At 43.5% G+C, this 23,442-nt stretch overlaps 2 protein-coding genes across 9 annotated transcripts in view; one reads left to right on the top strand and one right to left on the bottom strand.

Moving 5' to 3' along the window:
- The window catches only part of mtmr3 (myotubularin related protein 3), a 35,780-nt gene extending 14,536 nt beyond the window's left edge, over positions 1-21,244 (top strand). The window contains exons 7-21 of one of the 2 annotated variants that reach the window (XM_055050797.1): positions 878-1,044; positions 1,149-1,245; positions 1,531-1,644; positions 2,507-2,697; positions 3,990-4,121; positions 4,267-4,378; positions 6,170-6,365; positions 7,335-7,520; positions 7,703-7,873; positions 9,198-9,343; positions 10,657-12,103; positions 12,855-12,965; positions 13,055-13,143; positions 14,276-14,302; positions 16,147-21,244. In XM_055050797.1, the coding sequence (XP_054906772.1) occupies positions 878-1,044; positions 1,149-1,245; positions 1,531-1,644; positions 2,507-2,697; positions 3,990-4,121; positions 4,267-4,378; positions 6,170-6,365; positions 7,335-7,520; positions 7,703-7,873; positions 9,198-9,343; positions 10,657-12,103; positions 12,855-12,965; positions 13,055-13,143; positions 14,276-14,302; positions 16,147-16,318 (3,358 nt within the window). In that variant the 3' untranslated portion in view covers positions 16,319-21,244. The remainder of the gene's footprint in view (positions 1-877; positions 1,045-1,148; positions 1,246-1,530; positions 1,645-2,506; positions 2,698-3,989; positions 4,122-4,266; positions 4,379-6,169; positions 6,366-7,334; positions 7,521-7,702; positions 7,874-9,197; positions 9,344-10,656; positions 12,104-12,854; positions 12,966-13,054; positions 13,144-14,275; positions 14,303-16,146) is intronic. The other variant, XM_055050798.1, reaches the window with a different exon arrangement.
- A 565-nt stretch (positions 21,245-21,809) lies between these two features.
- LOC129373068 (citron Rho-interacting kinase) overlaps positions 21,810-23,442 on the bottom strand; it is a 56,021-nt gene continuing 54,388 nt past the window's right edge. For all 7 annotated transcript variants that reach the window (XM_055050789.1, XM_055050790.1, XM_055050792.1 and 4 more), the window contains one exon: positions 21,810-22,961. In XM_055050789.1, coding sequence (XP_054906764.1) covers positions 22,938-22,961 — 24 coding nt within the window. In that variant the 3' untranslated portion in view covers positions 21,810-22,937. The remainder of the gene's footprint in view (positions 22,962-23,442) is intronic.

The raw sequence follows: 23,442 nt of genomic DNA, 5'->3' as shown, positions 1-23,442 counted from the left end.
CTTTAATATATCAGAAACGCTGATTATGCTGCACCTCCAGCATGCAGACCTGCAGGGTTTGGTGCGTAGTCCATTTTGTTTCTTTAATTTTGCCAGCAAATTCCACGTTGGAGTCCAGTGCCTTCAGCCTGGATTTATGAGTTTTCTGAACTGAAATCCAATTAATGGTCAGAAAAAAAAATAGTATCCCCTCTTTATGCTTTCTGTTCCTCAACTGTTCGTGGGAGGCAGTTAAATGTTTTCCCTTGGCAATCTCTGTAGGTTGTGTGCCCACATTCCCTCTTTAGTACCCCCCCACTTCTAGCCCTTCCAGTTTTATTGCAGCAGGATTGTTATAGTATTATAGTAAAGTGGCTAAGATTTAACATTGGTAAAATATGTTGGGTGTTAAAGTCTTAAAGGGGCATTATTATGTAAAATCAACTTTTTTCTTTAGCTTTACATCATGTTATAATGTTATTCCCTCATCAAAAACATACCTGGATTGTCGCTTTAATTATTTCATGCATGTTTGAGAAATACTTCAATCTCCATGGCAACCATTCATTTTGGCAAAATGACATCCGTTTTGTGATTTGAGGCAGTTAGCGGTTGAGGCTACTGCTAGCCAGCTAGCTAGAGTTTTTGCGTTTGCCATTGGTAAGTGTGAATTTCTTGCCAGTTGGCTGGACAACGTTCGTCTTCACCACTGGCTCACTTCTGTTGTAAACCCTCTATTCTGTGCAATAAAGCTTGTCACTACTACAATATAAAATCTAACATTTTCTTTTGCACCTTTCTGTCGTAAGACGAGTCTTAATATTCATTCATAGTCTTAAATTTGAGTCGTGGAGAAACCCCGTCATGGAATCAACCTGCTGTCCCGTTGAACTTCCAGGTGTCAGTTCTCCACCTTCGAGCAGTGCCAGGAGTGGCTGAAGCGTTTAAACTCTGTCGTCCGGCCGCCGTCCCGCCTGGAGGACCTGTTCTCCTTTGCCTTCCACGCTTGGTGCATGGAGGTGTACGCCGGGGAGAAGGAGCAGCACGGCGAGCTGTGCAGACCAGGTGCGCTGCCATGTTCTACGGCTCTTAAACCTCGCAGGAAGGCTTCCTTCAGCCCGACGCTTATCAGGCATCACTGGGTTTTTTTTCTTTTTTTGCTTTTGCAGGAGAACACGTGACCTCGTGGTTCAAGAATGAGGTGGAGAGGATGGGCTTTGACACTCAGAATGCCTGGAGGATATCGGACATCAACAGCAAGTTCAGGTAAAAAAAAAAAAAAAAAAGGCTATCATTCAGGATTCTGCTGCTGTCCGCAAGACAATCCTGCTTGATGTCCGCAAGACAATCCTGTCCTTTTGCTTTCTCTGACCAACAATGCATTTCTGTGGATTTCTGTTATTATACCCTGCTGGTACTGCAGCCCTCAGCAGATAAGAAGCAAGACCAGGATTTTGTGACTGTAGTCAGAGCCTGTTGTTGAGCTGTGGCCCCTCCAGGGCCCCCATCTCCCTAGTTTAACTCTGTTCTCTGTGGCCCCCATCCTGCCAGGCTTTGCCCCAGCTATCCTCAGCAGCTGCTGGTGCCAGCCTGGATCACTGACAAGGAGCTGGAAAATGTAGCCGCCTTCCGTTCCTGGAAAAGGTTTCCTGCAGTGGTTTACAGGTCAGTCTGTTTATATCTTTCCTTATAACTGTATTTGTTTAATTTATTCATTGCTACACAGAAACTGTCTTTGTGAAAGAGCCGATGGAGTTGTTTGATGAAATCCTTCTGGTTCTATATCGGACTGCAACCAGGTGGCAGAAATAAAAAGTATCTTTAGGTGGTTAAAAATAAGATCAAGTCTTTATGGCTGTTTATGGTTGCCCCCATGACCTGATTACTTTATTTTTGCTCGTAAAACACTGGCATCACCTTTCAGAACTTCAGTGTTCAGCTTGTGCCTTAGACCATTTAACACTGGAACTGAAAAGCATTTAGAAAATCCAAAATATTTTTGTGTTAAATATCCATTTCCCCCTGTGTGTTGGTGCAGGGGTAAACATACCCCCATCACTGTGAAATATGGCTTCGTTTACACTGCAGCCTGAAGTGACCCAAATCTGTACATTTTTTTCTCTTGATTTTGCTGGGGACAACATGAATCTGCTGCTGCACATGTGAAGCAGGTTGTTGCCACCAACCTTCCTTAGCCGGCTGTGAGAGGTCGAGCAGACAAAGCCTTCCCTTTGCCCACATCCCCCAGAGTGCCTTGGGGTTCTGAATCAGAGTTCAGCAACTTTATCAACATTATATTGGCTGTTTTTTTTTCTATTGTTATCATGTTTCTATGGTGATATATATCATTGTTTTATTACCCAGCCATCGTCTCCAAGCTGCTCTGTGTCTGAATATTGACTCTAACTTTGTTTACCGCCGTGTGGCTGTTCATAGCAGTACTGTAAATACAGTGTTCTTGATAAAATCATTGATGCAGCCCTGTAATCTGTGGCTTATCTTTTTGTTTTTTTTTTCTCCCATGCAGGCACCAGAGCACCGGCGCTGTGATCGCCCGCTGCGGCCAGCCAGAAGTCAGCTGGTGGGGTTGGAGGAACGCCGACGACGAGCACCTGGTGCAGTCCATCGCCAAGGCCTGCGCCGTGGACAGCAGCGGCCGCAAACATCTTTCCAACGGCAGCTACACCAACGGCTCAGACCTGCCTGATACTGATTTCGGTACAAGGGTTTTTACTGATGAGATGCGCTGCTGTTATCCACACATTTGCCACAGCGGCCTGCTATCAGCAGAAATTGTGCAAGCCTACCTGTTAGAGCTTGTCTGGAGCAGCTGGCTGACTCAAGCACACTTCACAGTAATAATGTGTTGTCGTTTTAGATTGAAGGTCCATAAATGCATCCTGTAGTTTAATTACAGGACCGTGCAAAACTATTCGGACCATCTCAACATTTTTGTATTTTGTTTTTAGAAATCAAAATAAAACTTATTGGAATATTTTTCCTTAAGCTACATCGAGAAAAACAATTGTTGCTTTCAAAAGCTTTGCAAGTAAAGACATGTGAAGTGTGACCTTCAATGGTATCAACAAAATAAAAGTAATTGCATTCGGTTGCACATAGAGGTCAGCCACATTATGCTATAATTAGGTCGTTGTGTCATTGTTCATAAATTTTATTTTAATGAGTTGCTTTTGTTGCTGGTTTTGGATGCTGGCAGTAGGAAGGATTTTTGGTCTGACGTTTTACATTCAGACAGTTGTTATGATATGTAACCGTGGCAACAAGGTATTGTTTTTATCGCTGTGAGCAGCTGATAAGCTTCTTAAAAGCTCGTATAATATCTGAACTATGACCCCGAATCCCAGAGCGGCTGAAAAAGAGGCTTCATAGATTCAGAGCAGGACCAGACAGGAAGTTCAGATCACCATGATGGATCATTCTTTGAATTTATTTGGATGATATGAGTTATAAAACATTTAATTTTCCTTCATAATAATTTTTTTTCCTTATTTGAATTGAGTAAAACAATATCCTAAACTTTGACCGTCTCACTCAGAAGTGAATGGTTTTAATAAAATCATATTCATGTGTTAGCATGAAGCCTTCAAAGTCAAACCTAAATCTAATTGAGTTACAGGGTAAGACTTGGGAATGTTAATGATGCTTTATGAAATAATTCTCATTTTATTTTCTTACTTTCACAAATAATTCTTATTTTCCTAAAGAACAATGGTGCAAAATATTTCAGTCTCTAAATGTGAAATGAATTGTGATTAATTGTTTTTCTTTCCCTTCACACTTACTTTTTTCCCACATAAAATGTTAAGACCATGTATGTGGCTATAAATGTAATGAACTGGGAAAAATTTCAAAGTTTCTGAATTCCTTTCAGGAATTCAAGGCAATTCAAGCATATTTTTGGAATAGCAATTTGTTTATTTATTTTTTTTCAGCAACATTCTAAATATTTCTATTAAATCTGAATTGCAATAACTCCTTTTTTTCCCCAGAATCCTCCATGACCAATAGCTCAGAGGTGGAGACTCTGGCTATCCAGCCCCACAAGCTGCTGATCCTGGATGCTAGGTCGTACGCGGCGGCGGTGGCCAACAGGGCCAAGGGGGGAGGCTGCGAGTGCCCAGGTAGGCTTTGTGTCTCGGTTTAAGGTTTCAAGCAGATTTAGGTCAATGCATGCTGCAGAATCAGAAGCTCACTTAGCCCCAAATGTGATTGTTCTTTGTCCTAAAATTAAACAGTTTTTGTCTGTTTATTTATTTATTTTTCCAGAGTACTATCCCAACTGTGAGGTTGTATTCATGGGAATGGCCAACATTCACTCCATCCGCAAGAGTTTCCAGTCACTACGTTTTCTCTGCACTCAGATGCCTGACCCAGCCAAGTATGTTTTTTTTTTTTGTGTTTTTTTTTTTTACTTCTTCTTCTTTTTTTCTTCTTCTTCTTCTCTTTAGGTTTAATTACAGTTCCCTCCAGCAGTGCTTTCAGACTCTAGACACAACATTATGACCATGCAGGCTGAGATTACAACTGCAGCACAGCTTTGCCTGCTGGAGGTATCTAGTAATCACTGTTGTGTTATGGCCTAGCTCAAACATCTGTGCCTGATTTAGAGCCTGGCCCCAGCCCAGGTAGAGGATGTCTTCCATTTGAACTCTCCAAGTTAACTCCAGGTTGATGTGTAATTAAACTGCACTGCTGCAGGAGAATTGAGCCAGGAGGAAATGTCCTCACAGTCAGGGTTATTGGGGATCAGGGCTCTCAAACTCATTTTCATTTTGGGCTATATTAAAAATATGAATGTTCTTAAAGGGCCGGTTGTGTCAGAATGTATTGATAAAACCAATCAAACTGTTAAAATATCAATCATTAGCAGTTCCTCCTTGATTTAGTGTTTTGGTTTTTTTACAATCAGAATTACAGATTGTGTGGTGCCAATTTAGAAATATTAGTAAGGAATTGTTATATTATTTCACTAATGTTAAATGTAACTTTTTATTACTCACTGTATCAGTTATGGACTATAACTTGACATCAAGTAAGGCTGAGGCAGCAGTTACTTAAACTCAATATTTTTGACAATTTTTTAGAAAATCTGCAGTAAAATCAGAAATATTTTTTGATTTTGTCTGAATTTTGCAGATCTGTGAAAAACTGGAAAAACTTATTGTAATTTGGAGTCCAGACGGCCATATCAAAAGCTCCGGCAGGCCAGATTTGGCCCCCGGACCTTGAGTTTAACACATGTTCCAGATGTACTAGAATAGATGCATTTTATTTTGCGGAAAGTAAAAGATTCCAGCTTACGTTTATTTGTATCTGTACTGTTTTGAATAATTATAAAGGTGCAGAAAATTAAGCAGAGAGGAATGCACCAATCCACTTTTTTCACTTCTAATATTGATATCAATATTGATATCTGAGGTTCAGAATCAGCGGATCCTTAACAAAACAGCTGCGCTGAACTTTTCTTAAACAGAGACATAAATGTACTGAATTATAAATACACCTAATAACTCTACACCAGAACAGCACCCTTAAATACACCAGTAGCTTCACAAGTTTGGTCAAACATGTAAAAACAACTTTAATTTGTTCAGTCAGTGAAATTTGGAGTCGAGCAGTCAATGTAAAATAAATGATAAAGAAACTGAAATTGCCAAAAACAATAGGTTGACTGCATTGGTCAAACATGTCAAGTAAATTGCAACAAATCTTCTTTCAAATTGTTCAGAAAGTGCAATTAGGAATTCTAAATATAATATGATAAGTAATAAAGCATGCATAGAGGATAAAGTTAGACTCAATAGATCTGCCCTCTTACTCAATATCAGATTGTTTTTCAGGATCAGATATTAATATCTTAATTAAATACTGGAGCAACATATTTCAAAAGGCCTTATAGTTTTTAAATCTAAATTCAGAATTTTCTTTTGAACACTAAATTTCCAGCTGTGAATTTTTTAATCAGAAATATTGTAAAATTGAAGCATAAAAACAGTTTTTATTTTTTTCTATAAAATTTGCTGCTTGTTTTACTTTTCATTGTTTGGTCCCATTAAGTTGGCCTTTTAAAATGCTTGGCATTTTAGGAATGAATCGATCTGTGCTCTCTGACTGTCCTTGAGAGATTAAATCGGTTGCTTTAAGTTTTTCTCTGCTGCCATCTCCTCAGCTGGCTGTCTGCGCTAGAAAGCACCAAGTGGCTGCAGCACCTGTCTCTGCTGCTGAAGGCGGCCCTGCTGGTGGTCAATGCGGTGGACAGAGACCACCGGCCCGTCCTGGTGCATTGCTCCGACGGCTGGGACCGCACACCGCAGATTGTTGCTCTGTCCAAGCTGCTCTTGGACCCGTACTATCGCACCATCGAGGTATTGACGTTCCCATTTCCTTTAAACTTCTTTAATTATTTGAAGTAGGAAGTTACAGGCGAACAGTAGTGATGTACTGATCATCACTTTATGACAGATTACCAAGTTTTTCTACAACTCTGACCTGCCCATTTTAGGCCATTCAGATTTTTCTTTCTAAACAAAAGTCAATTCAATTTGAGTTTCTGGCAGGATCTAGTGTCAGATTCTGGTCATTGACTGGTTTTATTTTTACAGGTAATACCTTGAATGCTACACAAGTCTGGACTGAGTCATTCACAGTCACACACACACACACGCACACACACAGCATCGGTAAATTTAATCAACAAAACATCCTCCATTCTTTTCCGGGTTAACTGCAGCAACATGTTTCAGCAGCAGAACCAAATCAGTGGTGTTGAACGTGGTCTGATCTTTTTGTTGATAACTTTACTCTGTTTAAAACAATCTGTGTTAGCTTTGCAGCAATTCTGTTGAGACTAAATTTAGTGAGAAGTGAGATTTTTAAATTATGTTATATATCTCTGCAGCTTGCTCAGTGCGGCCCAGAGACCATTTGTGGCTCTTGGACTGAGATTGCGTGGCCCCCAAACAGCTGCTCAAGGTTGATAAAACAAAAAATAACACCAATGTCAAGGTGTGAAATATATATATATTATAACAACTGAAGGTAACATAATTACTTGATTGTGCTATAAAAATTACTATATATATGGCCCATTTTAATGAGATTTATCAATTATTTAGTGGTCAGAGCTACTTTAAGGTGCATTTATAAATTGACTGTATCTTTGGTGAACAGACATAAATCAGTAATGCATTATAAAAATGGAAGAACTTCTGCAGGCTAAAATGCTCACTTTGGCAACATTTTCCATCCAAAATACAACTTATGAAACAAAAGGGTCAGTCTTATGTTTTTCCTAGTTGTTTCCTACAAGTGAAAAGGTGTGATGCGTTGCACAGGGCTTCCAGGTTTTGGTGGAAACGGAATGGCTGGACTTTGGCCATAAGTTTGCGGACCGCTGTGGTCACGGGGAGAACTCTGAGGACCTGAACGAGCGCTGCCCCGTCTTCCTGCAGTGGCTGGACTGCGTTCACCAGCTGCAGAGGCAGTTCCCATGCTCCTTCGAGTTCAACGAGGCCTTCCTGGTACGAGCTCCTTTGCTAGTCCATATTGTTTCCACCTCTTCTGAATGTCTTACTGCCTAGAAGTGAGGATGGTTTTCCTCTAATCACCACACATCTCAGTTCCCTTCAGGGAGTGTTAATAACACTAAGAGAACTTCTTATGATTTGTACACTTGCGACGGATTGTGTTTGTGTATGTGCAGGTGAAGCTGGTGCAGCACAGCTACTCCTGCCTGTTTGGCACCTTCCTGTGCAACAGCGGCAAGGAGAGGGAGGACCGGCACGTTCAGGAGAGAACCTGCTCCGTGTGGTCGCTGCTGCAGCCAGCCAACCGCCCCCTGAGGAACATGCTGTACTCCTCCCACTCTGAAACCGTACGTCTCAGCCACTCTTCTCCTCCAGGGGGCCGGGGCCTCTGCGCCCTGCGTGTTTTCACCCTCCAAAGCCTCTTTCAGCCCGTTCCGCTCACAGGATCGTTGATTAAAGCCCGACAAGACGAAGCATGAGAAACGTCTGACTGCAGAGTCCATAAACAGGCAGGATGAAACCATAGTCTTGACTTTTGCAGCGTTCTAGATTTATCACTAATTGTTTTGCTTTCAGACTTGATTTAAAGTCTGTTTTTCAGCTTTCCAAGTGTTGCATTGTTGTGGTTGCTGTTGTCATAGGCAGTGAAATTCCCCCTGTAGCAAACTTAAAAACAGTATTCTGACAACGCAGATGTTCTTGTCGCATCTTGTTCAGACTTCCACCTAAAGGCTTCAACGCGCTCAGGCTTACTGTCCCTCACAGTTGAGATTTCATAGGCAGTTGTGGAGACATTTCTCATTCCAAACAATCCAAATGGGTACTAGTAAGATCAAAGAGCTTTTTGGGTGCTTAGCCCCAATTCTTCTCCTTCATTCCTAAAGTTTATATTTATGGCCCAGACCTGACTCAGCATTCTTACCAGGTCAGATCAGAATTATTTGCTTAATTGTCAGCTCAGGCTTGTGTGGCGCGTTTAGTACACTCTGCAATACACAGAGAAAACCGAACAAAAATGCATGAAATACATCTACTTATTATCGTGTTGATAGTTGAACCTGTTGAGCAAATGAAGTAAGTAGGATGCAGAAGTTAATCAGACTCTTAACGAGCGCAGCGCACTGCCTGCATGCTCTGCCTGGAGCAGCAGCAGAGACGGGATCTGTTCAATGTGTGATTTGTTCCTGACTCACTGACAACACGCGACAAGATGGAGCTGGAAGAGGTTAAACTACAGCTAAACATGGGAGAAGTTACACTTCTCATTTGAATGGTAGTCTAAAAACAAAAGCAGTACAATAGGAATTAAAAGAATATGTCAAGTTTACTTTGGGTTCAGGCCTAGAACTGAAGTCAGATTGGACTCTTATGCAGTGCCTTGGGTGGGTCGGATTTTTTGGGCCTGATCGAAACTCTAACCAGGGCAGCTGTCACACACTTGCTCTTTGTGCTGCACTAGTTACGCTGACTCAACATTTTCAGCTCCGTGTCGCATACAAAACAGTTTCCCACTAAGTACTTTCCTTTGTGACAACGCGTACTTGGCTGTAAAAATCGACCTTTTGTGGACCTCGGCTGAGTGAGGTACACCTGAGTATGCTGGGATTTTTAAGACTTGTACTTTTATATCCCACTGATCCCATTTGGTGGGTGGGTTTGTTCTGCTTGCAGGTTCTCCACCCGGTTTGTCATGTGCGGAACCTGATGCTGTGGACCGCAGTTTACCTGCCCAGCTCCTCCCCCACGACCCCCTCTGACGACTCCTGTGCTCCCTACCCTGTGCCCGGTGCCAACCCGGAGGATGCGCCCCTGGGCAGGTGAGCCTGGCGCGTTGGCACCCGACCCCCCCACTTCCTGCTTCATGTAAGATAAACACAAACCGATGACTCCCAACAGCCAGAGGGTCTCGGCATAACAACCCTTATGCTTCTTGACGTTGCTTTTACCAGACCTCATGCAGTGCTTTGCAAAGGTTCCTCTGAAACTGCATTTAAAATGTTGCAGTTTTTTTTTTGTTTTTGTTTTATATTTGAAACCAATACTTGGAAATAATTTATTAATCAAGATTTCCCCTAGAAAACCTGCTAAGCGTGGTGGTAGATGGGCTGGACCAGACCACCAGCAGCTCACTGTGTCAAAAATGTGAAAAGTTGACAGGAACTTGAGCTAGTTAGAGATGTTATTGGAAGACGTTAAAATGGACGGCCCTAAAGATTCTTAAAACAGGCAAACATAAAAGCATTTCATTTCAACAAACATCAGTTTATTTGTACCTGGATGAAGTAATCAGCTGATGGCTCTTAAAACAAGCTATGTAATGCTTGTTTTGACACAAGCATTACATAGCTCGTCTTAAAACGTAAAATTGATTAACGGAAATCTTACCTAAAATGGGCAACGATGGGTATTTGTATGCTTAGCTAAATATTCCTGGCACAAAATTTCATGGTTTATTGTTTGAGGTTTTCTTGTGTTTTTCTAAATCCACCCATCTAGTGGTGGATTTAGAAAATGTTTCGCTTTGCTGGCTGTGATTGGTTGTTTATCCATTAGCGCTGGGGAAGTCTGCGCTAATGCTACACATTTAGCATTGAGATCCTATTTTAGGCTTCAATACATTGATGGGCTAACTCCTTTTAGCAAAACTTTAATAGTCTTTCCCTTCACCCAATCATATTGTGTTTTTGAAGCAAAAATGACCCTCCAGTGGACCAAGAGAAGCAGCTCCGTCAACCGTCGCTGTTTGTGAATGTTCCTTGTGCATCAGATTTACAGGTGTACCAGAAATGCATTTTATAATCAAATGCATGATTATAAAGGCTTCATTTGGATCCTTTATAAGGAAAAAAGGGATTAACTTATGAAAGTTAAATGTATTAAATAAATTCAAATCTATTTAATAAAATAAATGTTTCTGCAAGGCACTAATGGTCTTAATGATACTTTAAGACTATTTGGGGCTGCAAGAGTATTTAAAAAGACAGTCTGTGTTCCTAGTATAATCTTTTTTATGTTTTGATGAAGATGATTGGTTAACACAAAGGTTTGGTCAGTAAATCTTAGCCAGAAGTGCTGAGATGGTTTAATTGTGTTTTCACCACTGAATTGTTTTTTCTCATTTCCTGTTTAGACGAACAAAAACTCGCTCTTTTGACAACCTGCCCAGTGCGTGTGAGCTGGGAAGCACGCTGGCTCCCAACCGGCGCTCCAGTGACCCGAGCCTCAACGAGAAGTGGCAGGACCACCGGCGCTCTCTGGAGCTCAACATGGCGGTGGGCCCTGAGGGAGGAGGCAGTCAGGAGCCGCAGGCCGGCGGAGAGGGGCCGTGTGCGGACGGACAGCAGTCGGAGCTGGGCGATGACCAGCATCCCCAGGGATCGCTCCAACGGGACGCCCCGGTCAGCCTAGACAGGGGAGCGGAGGAGGCAGAGCTCTCTGTGGTGGTCGGCATGGCTGAGGGGCAAATGGAGAACATCTTACAGGAAGCCACGCAGGAAACGGGAGCAGATTTACAGGGGCAGGGACCTGCTGCTCACACAGAAGTGAAGGAGGAAGTTGAAAGTGAAGGGGAAGCTCCAGCGACGGAGACGCAGAGAGAAATAGTTATAAACGGTCACCATCCTGACAATGGCGAGATGGAGGCTGAGGACGATGGGGATTCTCCTCCTCTGCCCTCAGAGGAGCAACAGGAACTCCATCAGCAGCAGAATGGCCAAATTCAAACACCAGAGGGCGCTGTGGAGCAGAGCATCAACTGCTCTGCTGTTAGAGAAGAGTCGAGCTCAGGAGAGGAGCTGCTGTCTGAATCCCACAGAACCGTTATTAACGGTTTTGTGGGCGGGTCATCAGAGGAGCAAGATGTAGATGAGGCCGGTCCCGCCTCAGAACCTGAGCTCGTCGTTTCAGAATTGGACGAGCCGCTGGACAAGAGGGCGTCCTTGATGGAGAGCTCCACAGAGACTTTAACCGAAGAAGCCTGCAGCAAGCTGGAGCTTCTTCCTGGACAGCCAAGTGTTTTACCCAACCGTCAGCCGCACGGTGACGGCAAGAGCCAACACCCCGGCTTCAGGAAGGACAGGGAGGCGGCCGAACCCGGCGTTAGCAGAACTTTAAACGGGGGCTGCAAGCATGCCTCGGTCAGTGCCTTTCAGTCTGCCAGTGCTGAGCTCAGCAGGGAAGGGCTTTACAACGGAGACTGCTCCGATGGAGACCCCAGCGTAGGACCGCACTGGGCCAAAGGGAACGGGGAGCGGGCCCCGCTCAGCCGACAGGTTTCTCTGGCCAGCTGCAACTCCCTGGTCCTCCATCCACGTGGCACCTGCCTGCAGCACCGCTGCTGCCACACCGCTCCCAGCCGGGCCGCCGTCAGCCCGGAGCAGCCGACCCGCAGCCACCTGGACGACGACGGACTCACGTTGCACACAGACGCCATCCAGCAGAGGCTGAGGCAGATCGAGGCCGGGCACCAGATGGAGGTGGAGACGCTGAAGAAGCAGGTGCAGGAGCTGTGGAGCCGCCTGGAGAACCAGCAATACGCCGGATCACACCGGATCAACGGAGATGTGGGTGACGAAGTGGTGAGACGCCGCTCTGCCTTTTACCCTTAAGAGAAAAATGTAACTATCCATGCTGTTTCCATTAAAAATGTGCACAAATCTTTGTCTACATTCTGCAGTTGCAGTGTTCCCATTAACAAGATCCTTTAAAATCACACATGAATGAGCCAATTCACAGGATAAGTCATTAAAAATCATGGCAGCCATAGATGTAAACAGTTACTTAATATATATTCATAATTCAGCCGTGGTGTCAACACTCATCATCTAGCAGCCATCAGAGAAACGTCTGCGTCTTATTGAGGCGTTGGTGCTTAAACTTTGGAGCAGCTACATATGCGGCGTTTGATGAGGCTGTAGTTGCCGACTTTACAGAAGTAAAAAGAGTGATGAAAACTTTTTATGAGCTGTGTGCAGCTGTGATGGCTCTGGTGGAGCCAGCTGCACATTGTGCGGAAAAATAAAAAAAAAGACAAACCATCTTTCTCCTACCACTTCCTGTTGTCATCTTTGACGTTTTCGCCAGTAGACTCATCCAGCTGTTGGTCACGTGATTCGTGCGATGCAAAACGTGTTTCCATTGCAGCTTTGTGAAATTTTGGATACGGCTATAAAATCACCTCATCCCAGCTCTAAAACTTTTTGCTAAATTTTTGTTTTGCTTTTTTTTTTAGAAATTGGGGTGTTTTTATTCAGCAAATGTATTTTTGTAATTTCAGTTTCCACAGTCTCACGGTGGATGTCAACTCAGCTCCTGTCTCTTTCTGTGCAGACCTCAATGACCGACTCGGAGTACAACCTGGACCCAAACTGCTTGTCCCGCTGCAGCACGGAGCTCTTCTCAGAGGCCAGCTGGGAGCAGGTGGACAAGCAGGACACGGAGGTGAGCAAAGACCACCCCGTCACCACGGGGACCATCGGGAAACTCCTCCGCAGGCGGGAGCGGTGAACGGCTCTGTGTGCTTGCTGCAGGTCACTCGCTGGTACCCCGATCACCTGGCTGCTCAGTGCTACGGCTGCGAGAGCCGCTTCTGGTTGGCCACCAGGAAGCATCACTGCAGGTGAGCTGGACCCCCACTGACCACTGCTCAAAACGCCATGGGTCAGGCATGTTAAACGTTATATTTAGTCGTTTCTCCCTCTTCATTGTGTTTCATTGTGACTGTATGAGACAGGCCGTCACAAAGCAGCGCTTGGTTGTGAAGTGGAAGGAAAAATAATGCAAGGTTTTAAAAGTTTGTGAAAATAATAATGAGGGGTGTTCTTGATATCGGCCGATATTAGTCATTCACACATATATTTCTGTTTTAATTGGTCATTTTTTAACACATTGCTGTCAGTCCAATGAATAAAACCGAGATTTGATTTCGTCTTGCTGCTGTTTGGTTCTGGAAACGAGGTTCTGAGGAGGAGGCTGGTCATGTGACCAACAGTCATGCAGCACAGGATTGTGGGTATTTACCTGAAGCAGAGAAATAATAGTGAAGCCAGCTGTGTTTTTATTTTTATTTTTTTTCATTTTTGTCCAAAATGTCATTAGGCACACATTATCTGTAAATATTGACTATCAATATTGGCTCAGATTTTTTTACGGCTGCGTCTCCAATAGGTGGATTTTCCCCTCTGCTGCATTTACAGCTACGATAGTTTCATAGAAAAGCTGTCCTGCTCTTTTTGTTTCACTTCACCGATTCACTACTTTCTCTTGTTCTATCGCATAAAATCCCCTAAAAATTCATTTGATTGTCAAGGTTCAAAAAGTAAAACTGCTGTTCCAAGAATTCCCTCTAATTACTAAAGATAGATGTTATCAGACTATAGAATACGGAGCGTCTTATTGTACAAATTTTGGTTTCCTATGTCGGAGCTAAGTGCCATGGTGACTGATTGTTGGATTGAGTTGATCTGTTGTGTAGAGGCACGATGCCCTCGTATTCAGAACGATGTTTCGGTGGTTTGAAGCTGCCGTTTGAATTCATCTTCATGTCAAATATTCAGGAAGTTGTGGGTTTCTGGGGGTTTTTTTTAGATAAAGAACCATGTTTGGTTCAGGGTGTGGATTTAGAAACGGCTGGTTGTCGTCACTCCTCCTAACCCAGGCGCTGAGCAGAAAGTGTGTTGTTGCTGTGCTCATGTTTTCTGCGCTGCTCCAGCAGCTCTTACCCACCGTCTGCCCCTCTTCCTCCTCTACAGTGGCAGAGAGGCAGTCCAGGAGGTCTGGTGAGATCCCGCCCAACCCTCCCACCGCTGCACCCTACTCCTCCTTATCCTAATCCAAGCCCCTCCCCCTCACTCCCTCTGTCCTCACCTGCTCCGTTTTGGTTGATTCTTATTATTTTTAAACTGATCAGTAGCTTCACAGGGACATGCTGATTTCTGACAGCAGAGTTTTTGTCCTGCTGTTCGGTTCCACAGAGTGTTTTGTTTTTAACTGGCTGTAAGTGAAAGCATGGCGCGTGACCAGGCCAGCTGTGATTGGTCGAAGGCTGATTTTATTTTATTTTTTTCTTTCTTCTTCTTTTTTTAAGTTCATGAGAGAAATTGATTTGCTAACCAGAACAGAAGTGGACTGCCTCAGCCTCAACCCACCATAGCGGCACATCAGCATTCAGTTGCCCTGGCAGCATGCTGCCCCCCACTCACCCCTCCCCCTTCACATCTCACCCCCCCTCCCTCCGCCTCCCTCCCTCCCCTCCTCCAGATCCACAGCATGGCACCCAGAGCTGCTGCCATCACTTGGTTGGGGGAAAAAAAAAAAAAAAAAACTGGAGTCCCAGAAGTGAATTTTTTTTCTTTGTTTTGCTGCGGTTGAGTTGGGATCAGGAAGCAGTGCACCACAGTGTGTGTAGGTGTGTGTGCATGGCCTGACATCTGAATGTGAGCATGGGGATCTGAGTGTCGGCGTCTGTCTCGCTTACTGGCCGGACTCCGGTTCTCGTAAATGTTTCTCTTGTCAAACACTGATTTCAACTGATTCTGTTCTTTTCTATTTCAGAACTAGAATACAAGTATTTATTTAAAAAGATTGATTTTGCTTTAACTGTGCTACCGAGTAATAATTGTTTAGAGTTGGAGCAAAGGTAATGTTGCTCTGTGAAACGGATTATCTATTAGAAAACAAAGTAAAACTACCTGAGCAGATATTTTAAGATGTTATTTTTTCCCATTTAAATGATTAATTGTCCAAGTAATCCAGCGAGCATTACAAAAACAACAGTCTCATATAGGGCTGCAGCTAATGATTATTTTTAGTAATCGATTATTCTACCCATTAATTCATTAATCAGGAAGCCCCATTTTGATGATTGTTTTTGCCATATTTGCAATATATTAAATAAATCCCTTTTTAAAATTAAGAAATAATGACTTTATTCCTCAAAATGCAACAATATGGCATTGTTTTAGCAATGGATGCATCTGAAGCTAAAAACTGCTTCTAACGCTTGACTTATCCACATGGGGATAATAAAAATGTATGCCAATATATTATAGTTTTTTGTGTTCTCTCTGCAAATGACCCCTTTCGAATCAGTATCCTCCAGCTAATGAGTAATCAATTAGTAAACTATTTGACGATTATTTCAATAATCAGTTTATGGTGATTAATCGTTTTGGCTGAAGTCTTGTGTATCCTTACTGTCACCATGGTTTCCAACGTTCCCAAATGCTGTGTGTCCCACGCGAGACAGAAGCTCAAAACTGGCCTTAAAACTCATTCTAGTTCAAACTTTTACAGTGAAAAGTTTTATTATGGTGCGTTTACTGATCGGAAACAAAAAAAAACAAAACTTCTGATCCGGGCTATGAAGCAGAAAATGATCCGAGTCCTCTGTCCGTCTCCGTCTTTCTCTGAGCCGGTAGTTCAGCGGTTCCGCTGCTTCGTGTTGGAACATGTCGTGATATTTCACAGTGATGTTCCTGTGTGTTTTGTGTCCCTGCCTGTTTCACCATGTGTTGCAGGTCCAAACGAATGATAACGGGAGCCGCTGATGGTTCCGTGCGTGGTTTAGCCTCAGAAATGCCTGCTAGCTGAGGACGTGATCGCCCTCTGTCTCCCTCTGCAGGAACTGCGGCAACGTGTTCTGCGCCAGCTGTTGCGACCAAAAGATCCCCGTGCCAAGCCAGCAGCTGTTCGAGCCGTGCCGCGTGTGTAAGAACTGCTACAGCAGCCTCCAGCTCAACTCCGCTCCTCTCGACCTGGAGCTCGAGAAACCCATCGCGGCGAGCTCCAACTGACGGAGCGCAGATGAACCGGGTCGGGCCACCAGCCGCCGACACAAACGCACCGCTCAGGAGCACAGGAAGCTACGCAGAATGTCCCGTGTGTGTGTGGGGGTGTGTGTTGCCCATCTGGAGTTTAAAGTGTATATTTTTAGGATGACATGCTGGCTACGCAACAAGAACTCTGAATGTTGGTGTCTGGAAGGGTGTGTGTGTGTGTGTGTGTGTGTGTGTGTGGCAGTGAGGAAACGGCACTTCAAGGAGCGAGAATGGACTTCCAGGTGCCGAGAGAAGCAAGTCTCGGTGCGGAGCTCCGACGGCTCCGGCACCTCGCCGCCACCCAGAGCTCCTGCAGACTCAGCTGAAGCTTTTCCTCTGGACTGAGAAACAAAACAATCCAACAAGTGGAAAGAGAATCTCCCTGTATCAGAAATCTTCACACAAATGGTGTAAACAAATCACTGGCACCATTCAGGCTCCACTGTTTTGTTTTTTTCTCCCGGTTTGCACATTTTCCCGTCTAATCGGTTCTTTTGTTCCAAGTGAAAACTCAGATCTGAAGGCTTCTTAAAGGAACCAAACGAACTTGGTCTGGTTTCTACTGAAATGTCTTACAAATGAAAACTAACTTAAAGGTAACTTTCCAGGTTGATGGGATCTTGTTTTAAGTCTACAATTCCTTAATATTCATGGAAAAAGTGCTGGTTTCATTATCAGATGATTTTTACTGATAATAAACATTTAATCTGCCAGTGAAACTCGTACATTTTCACCCACATGAATGAATTCAAAGTCCCTACATCTTGTGGGTTCATTTCGTTCTTGTTTCAAATGTACGAAGATATTTGCAGTAGATAACTAGACCAAAACTCCTGAAGAGTTTGTGTTTTCGCGGTGTTAAAACTCTGAACCTTCAGCTCCCAGCATGTGGATTTTCACTCTGCTGGTGGAAACCCGGTCAGGAAGCGTTGGATCCCTGCTGCTCTGGGAGACCAGCAGCAGGAGGAAGGTTCTGTTTGTGAGATCAGACAGCAAAGCTTCTCTGCGGCACATCATCCTGTTCAATGACCTTCTTGCGCGCACACACACGCACACTCTTTTTTTTGTTTTCTTTTTGTAAAATAAATGAATGAAATAATATATTCAGATACCTATATAGCATTTGAGAAAACTGTATAGAATTCTTGAATAGTGGCTCATTTAATTAGTCACATTTCTTTTTCTATTTCTTTGTTCTCTTTTGTTAAAATTGCACAAAAATACCTATATTTTGCATCCTGTCAGAAGAGGAACAGGGTTGTTGTTTTTTTTTAAATAGAGAATCCTGTCTTGATGCTGCAGTGGTTTTCTCCTTTAAAAGCGATTTATTATTTGGAGGTTATTTATTAAAGAGTTGATGTTAAATTGCTGTTAGGAATCCAGATAATTCAATTGATGCAGGATAATCAGGGGGATGAGAGATGGTTTTGAACCGATTCCGACAGGCTCGCCCTTTTAGGATGAGCTGCGTTGTTTCATCCGTCCATGTGGCGGAGCGGAGGGGGCGCCATCTTGAATGAAAGTTCAGTGGATTAGCAGCGGTCGGCGTCATCTATGCACTGAGCAAACAGTGGTCCAAAACAAACAGCCTGAACCCAAAATCAAAGCATCTCACCTTAACTGCGATTTACGACTCCATTCAAACCATCTCCACACGCTACCTCTAATTGTTCACACACCTGACTTCTAGTTGCTCGGTGACTTTTGTCATCAACTAAGGCCTTGGTTTTTGACGTTGTTCAATACATTTCTGCTGTTTTGCTGATTTTTAAAATAAAAAAGGTACAGACCTGAGAGAATAGATTAGCATCCCAATCATCGTGTTTTTGTTGTTGTTTAGACATAGGGCTGGGCAATAGATACCTTCTTTTGTTTTGTTCATAAAGATTACATTTATGGAAAATCAATATATATTTATATTTTTTTCACCAATGCACTCCTTGGGTTTCCATAGGTCAGAGTGATGTCATCGTGTTTCACAAGCGCGTTTTACAGCTTCTATGAATTCAGGTCAACTTTACCACAGGATGGCGCCAGACTGCGACTTTTATTTATGAGGCCCGAGCAGCAAAGCGCTGCGAAGGCCTATTGAATTTTTAGGATTTCTTATTCAGTTTTTATTTTTCCGCCACTTTACGCGGCAGCTTGGGGCCTTTAACATGTTCAAAAACTCATTGAACTTGACCCAACGTTGTCCCCCGAGGAAAATGTTCCGATTCCGGTGGAATTGCAAGTGGGCGTGGCCAAACGGCTCGACGGTGCCCCCTAATGTGAGATGGGGGTGCATCCTAAAATGCACAGGGAGGCGGACTTTTTGGGTCAAAGGTCAAATTTTGGCCATTTTTGACTTTTACTCACATCGAACTTCAACGAACTTGTAGAGTTTTCGACCCATCAGCTTCATTCTTGGTCAGAATGCATGGGGCTTTAAAAGTTATCAAAATAATTTTCTTCTCTCATATGTTCAGGGGGCGTGGCAGAGCGGCGAACTTGGCTACTCGCCAGAACAAACGAAACGCTATAACTTTCACATAAAAAATTCAATTGGCACCAAACTTGGCATGAGTGATCCTGGTTGGATCCCTGTCGATCCTGTCACAGTCTGATGTCATCTAAGCCACGCCCCCTCTGAACAGGAAGTTACGTTTTCTTACTTGGAAATCTCCCATCTCGAGCTCTCTTGACCTAATCAAGATGATCTTGTGTGATATGACAGACAAGTTGGTCTCACTTCTTTTAAAGCTCCCAGCTAACCCATTTAACAAGCTGTCAGAGACCTCTTCATTTAAAACTGCCCCTGCAATAACACATCTCAATATGTGACGCCACCTGAAATGAAACTCTTCACTCATGTATTTTTCTCTGTTCATCTTAATGAGACGAGTGGTGCTGTTTGGTAAATGTGACTGGCCACAACAAAACATTGAAGAGGTCTACTTTGGCGTTTTGAGCTATCAAATCAAATGAAAACAACAACAGTTGTTTACCTGAAAGCAGAGCATCATTCTGAGTCACTGGAACGATTCCTCCCACCAACCTGTCCCAGTCGCTAGAACTCAACTTCCTCTGATCATCAGTCCAGTAGTTTTCTGTCCACTAGGGGGAGCCCTCGCACCACAAATGGTCGACGGACCAGTAAAACATTCATGCTTGGCACGATTGACCTTTGTTAGACGCTGAAGATCCCAATAGCTCGAATTTGCGCTTGTGCGTCATCAGGGAGCGCCGCCCAAGTCGTCGTGTGTCGCGTGGCGGGCGGCTGCGCGAGAGCGGTGGCGGGAGCCTGACGTTGCTGGAAACCCCGCGGTCGCTGCTGGGCCTCGAACGCAGCATGCGGCTATAAAATGTTATTTAATTGCAAAGTTAAAGTCCTAGTGTTACGAGAATAGGAGCGTAAAATCAGGAGAATGTAGTAATTTTACAAAATCTCCTAGAAAATGATAAAAACTTAAAATGAGGAATGTTGAGCACGTGAAGTTTCTCTAATGAGGAAAGGACGCATAAGATCTGAATTATTAACAAGACTTTGAAACAGACTAAAAAATAGGAGTCGCTTTTATTTCTCTAATATTCTGACTTTATTCTTGTCATTAAATATTCTTGTGTTCTGATCCTGATTCTGCTTCATCTCACAGAAGGTCTGGCTGAAATAAAAGCCACTTTAGGAAAATATTTGCGTTTCTATTTTCTTTGTGAGTCCAGAAAGCGAGACAATAAAACAACAAAAAGGAGCTGCTATGAAAATAAAAACCTGAGATTTCATTTCCAGTCATGTCGCCCAGCCCCACTTAGCATGAGCTAAGTGGGGCTTAGCTCATTCATGCTCGAATTCGCAAATTCGAGCATGAGCTAAGTGGGGCCCTGAACGCCTCCTGATGCGTTTGCGTGCGTAAATGAGTGGCGCGTGCAGAGGAACCGCTGCTAACAGGGCGTTAGCTGCACGTGCTTTAACTGAACTGAGCTGAGGACGTTTTTAATGTTGACATGTTTGAGATAATCCGTCATTCTCGTTCCAAACTATTTGATCACATTATAACATATTTTTAAAGCAATCGGTCGAAGGAGCCAAACAACATGAAATGTATTTTCCTGAAGCTCCTTCATCTCCCTTCACACCATCAGCAGCATCCGGGTTCCTCCCCGCTGCCATCTTCTCTTTAACAATCCATGAATGTGAACTGTATGTTGATGAATATTGCACGACATTAAGTAGACACTGCCACAGATCAGCTGTGACTGAGGAGCGCTGCGCTGCTCAGTGTTGACAGGATCATGGTGAAGCTGGTGCTGTGTGTGTGTGTGTGTGTGTGTGTGTGTGTGTGTGTGTGTGTGTGTGTGTGTGTGTGTGTGTGTGTGTGTGTGTTGGAGTGTCGCAACACACCTTTTCTTTCCCCCTCGTCCCCAGAAGTCATCTCGGTCTGCAGATGTTTGTCCTTCTCAGCTTTCGCAGAGATTCTCTATCAGAGGCTTCGCTGCAGCGGCCCAGTAATCACTGGACGTGTGTGTGTGTGTGTGTGTGTGTGTGTGTGTGTGTGTGTGTGTGTGTGTGTGTGTGTGTGTGTGTGGGGGGGTGTGTGTGTGTGTGTGTGTGTGTGTGAGAGACTGGCTGAGTGAGTGGGACTCTTTTGGTGGAGACTGGTGCCAAGCAGTTTATTACGGGTCTCTCTCAAAGGGATCAGTCATGTTTTTGGTTGGTTTTACTTCTTTTGCTTCTTCTCCTCTGTGTTTGACAAGCACTTTGAACCTTCTGTCTGTCAGAGGAGTGATTAGCTGTACATAGCAATTTCCTGTAACAACAAGTGCTCCTTGTTCAGTCTGGATATTTAGTTTTTGTTGGATTTTACTTTATAGAGCATTACATTGTTGTAGAATTCAAATGAAAAATAAACTAGCTGAACCAAAGCGATGGGTTTTATCTGATTCCTGCTTTCACCGACACACAGGAGCTGCAGTTAGCCAACACCTGGTGGAAGTGCCTGAAAGATAAATATTTATTAATCCTATGCTTCGTTCCAGTCATACTCAGAACTGGGAAACTCCAACTCCTCAGTTCAAAAGAAAAAAAAAAATGAGTTAAATAAACAGCAACGCTCTCCAAAGTCTGAGGGCTCAAATTGCAACGTTTCTTTCATATATACAGCACAATCAAGTGCTATAAAATGGCACTGTCCCTTTAAGGGTTCTCCAGGTGTGGATGCATTATATAAAAACATCTACGTTTCTTTGTCTGTTCCAGCCATATTTGTTAGTTTGCCATTCATCTGTTTATTCACCATTCAACTCATTTATCCACTTACTCATCCATTCATCTGTTGGTCAATCAATCTATTGTATTTGGTCATTAATTTTTCAAGTCAAACATCGGCTGCAAAGCTTCAGTTAACTTGTACATTTCTAGCTACACAAAAGTCTGGAGTCATGTTGAAACCCTGTGAATATCTGCTGGTGAATCAAAGACAACAACAAATCCTTTGATCGGGTTTAATGTATGTTCTCTTGTACAGCTTTAGAAATCAAGAAAATCTTAAGTTACTAACACCAATGCCTACTTACTGTCAAGTGGATTACATGACAAAAAGAGAACAACCAAGAAAAAGAAGCAAGATCCAAAAGCAGCTAATGCTTTATTAAGTAAGTCATGCTCACTGATGTTGAAGAGTGGAGGTGTTCTTATTGGCCCAAAGAAACAATACGGGGAGAGGGGAGGTGGAAACCCTCCTGACAGTTACTAGACTTTATATCACAGCACAGAAACGGGACATCTGTACCACAATCGGCAGCGGCAGCGGACTAAGAGCAAGCTGAGGCGGCTGGACCTGCTCGACTGTCCAGCAACGTCCAGCTTCAAGACGCAGAGCTGCATGTTTCTTTATTGTAGATTTGCTTAAAAAAAAAAAAACACCACAAAGAACACTCTGAGCAAAAACATTGCTTACTTGTTTTAAGGCCGGACAACAACGGTCAATAAAGCAGTCATATGCATGTAAATATCAAAGGCTAGTTAGTGAAGAGGACCTTCCAGTTTGGTCTGAAGTAAGAAGACTGGTCATGTGACGAGAGCAAGTCTGTAACTCCTGTTCAAACCAATCTCCTGTGCAAAGAGTTGCCCCTCAGAGAGCTTTCTCAAGGTAAATAAAATCTGGTCTCACTCTCAGAGCAGAGAGAGAAAAAAACAAAAAACACCTTAAAGTCATAATTCATAATGAGAGGATTATATTGTCTCTTAGCCAACAACATTACGAATCTCCCTGCAACATCTTTAGAAACTCTTTTTAAAAAAAATAGACATGGCTTCACCAGCCGACTGTTCCCTTTATAAAAACTCACACGTATATGTACAGCGGATTAGATAAGAAAAGATTCTCACAACCTGGAGAACAGCGCCACCTCCCTGTCAACCAGACCTACTGCGGGGTAATGTCCATGAAAGCACATGTTGGAACGAGGATTGTCACAGGAGACTCGTGTCGCTGCGGTGTGACTGAACCAGGAGCTCAGGCTGCAGTATGTACAGGCGATGGCCTCAGACATGGTGGATCGCTGTGCTTCCACTCACACTGGAACCAGGGTTTTAGTCACTAGCAGCATGGAGGACTCACACTGATGACTGATCCCAGACCTGCAAACCAGCAACACAGAAAAATATGATGATCCCTAGGGCATGACAGAAAATAATTGAGAAACACTGAATTACTGTAACATGACATTACAGAGGAGCACATCACATCGCTTGCTGATGTCGGTGGGGGGAGGGGGACTCGCTTGCCGCAGACGACAGAATGAACTCAGAATGACAGAATGAAGCTCAAAAGTTTTCATGTCTCTTGAACCTTTACAAATTTTGAAGAGCTGGAAGAAGTGGCTGGGGAGAGGGAGGTCTGGAGCTGCTGCCCCCGTGACCCGACCCTGGATGAAGCGGAACAAAATGGATGGATGGATGGACGGACGGATGGGCTGTACAATAAAATATATGTGAAGGCTGTACAGTAAATCAATAACCATATATATTGCGATAGATGTGTGGTCAATATCAGTAGGTAATATGTCTGATAGAATATTCAATGAACGCCGATCCAGAACTGCACAGCATTCTGGGAGAA

Source organism: Poeciliopsis prolifica, unplaced genomic scaffold (assembly GCF_027474105.1).
Source record: "Poeciliopsis prolifica strain line A6 unplaced genomic scaffold, Auburn_PproV2 SCAFFOLD031, whole genome shotgun sequence".
NCBI lineage: Eukaryota > Metazoa > Chordata > Actinopteri > Cyprinodontiformes > Poeciliidae > Poeciliopsis > Poeciliopsis prolifica.
This window is presented reverse-complemented; position numbering and strand designations above follow the sequence as displayed.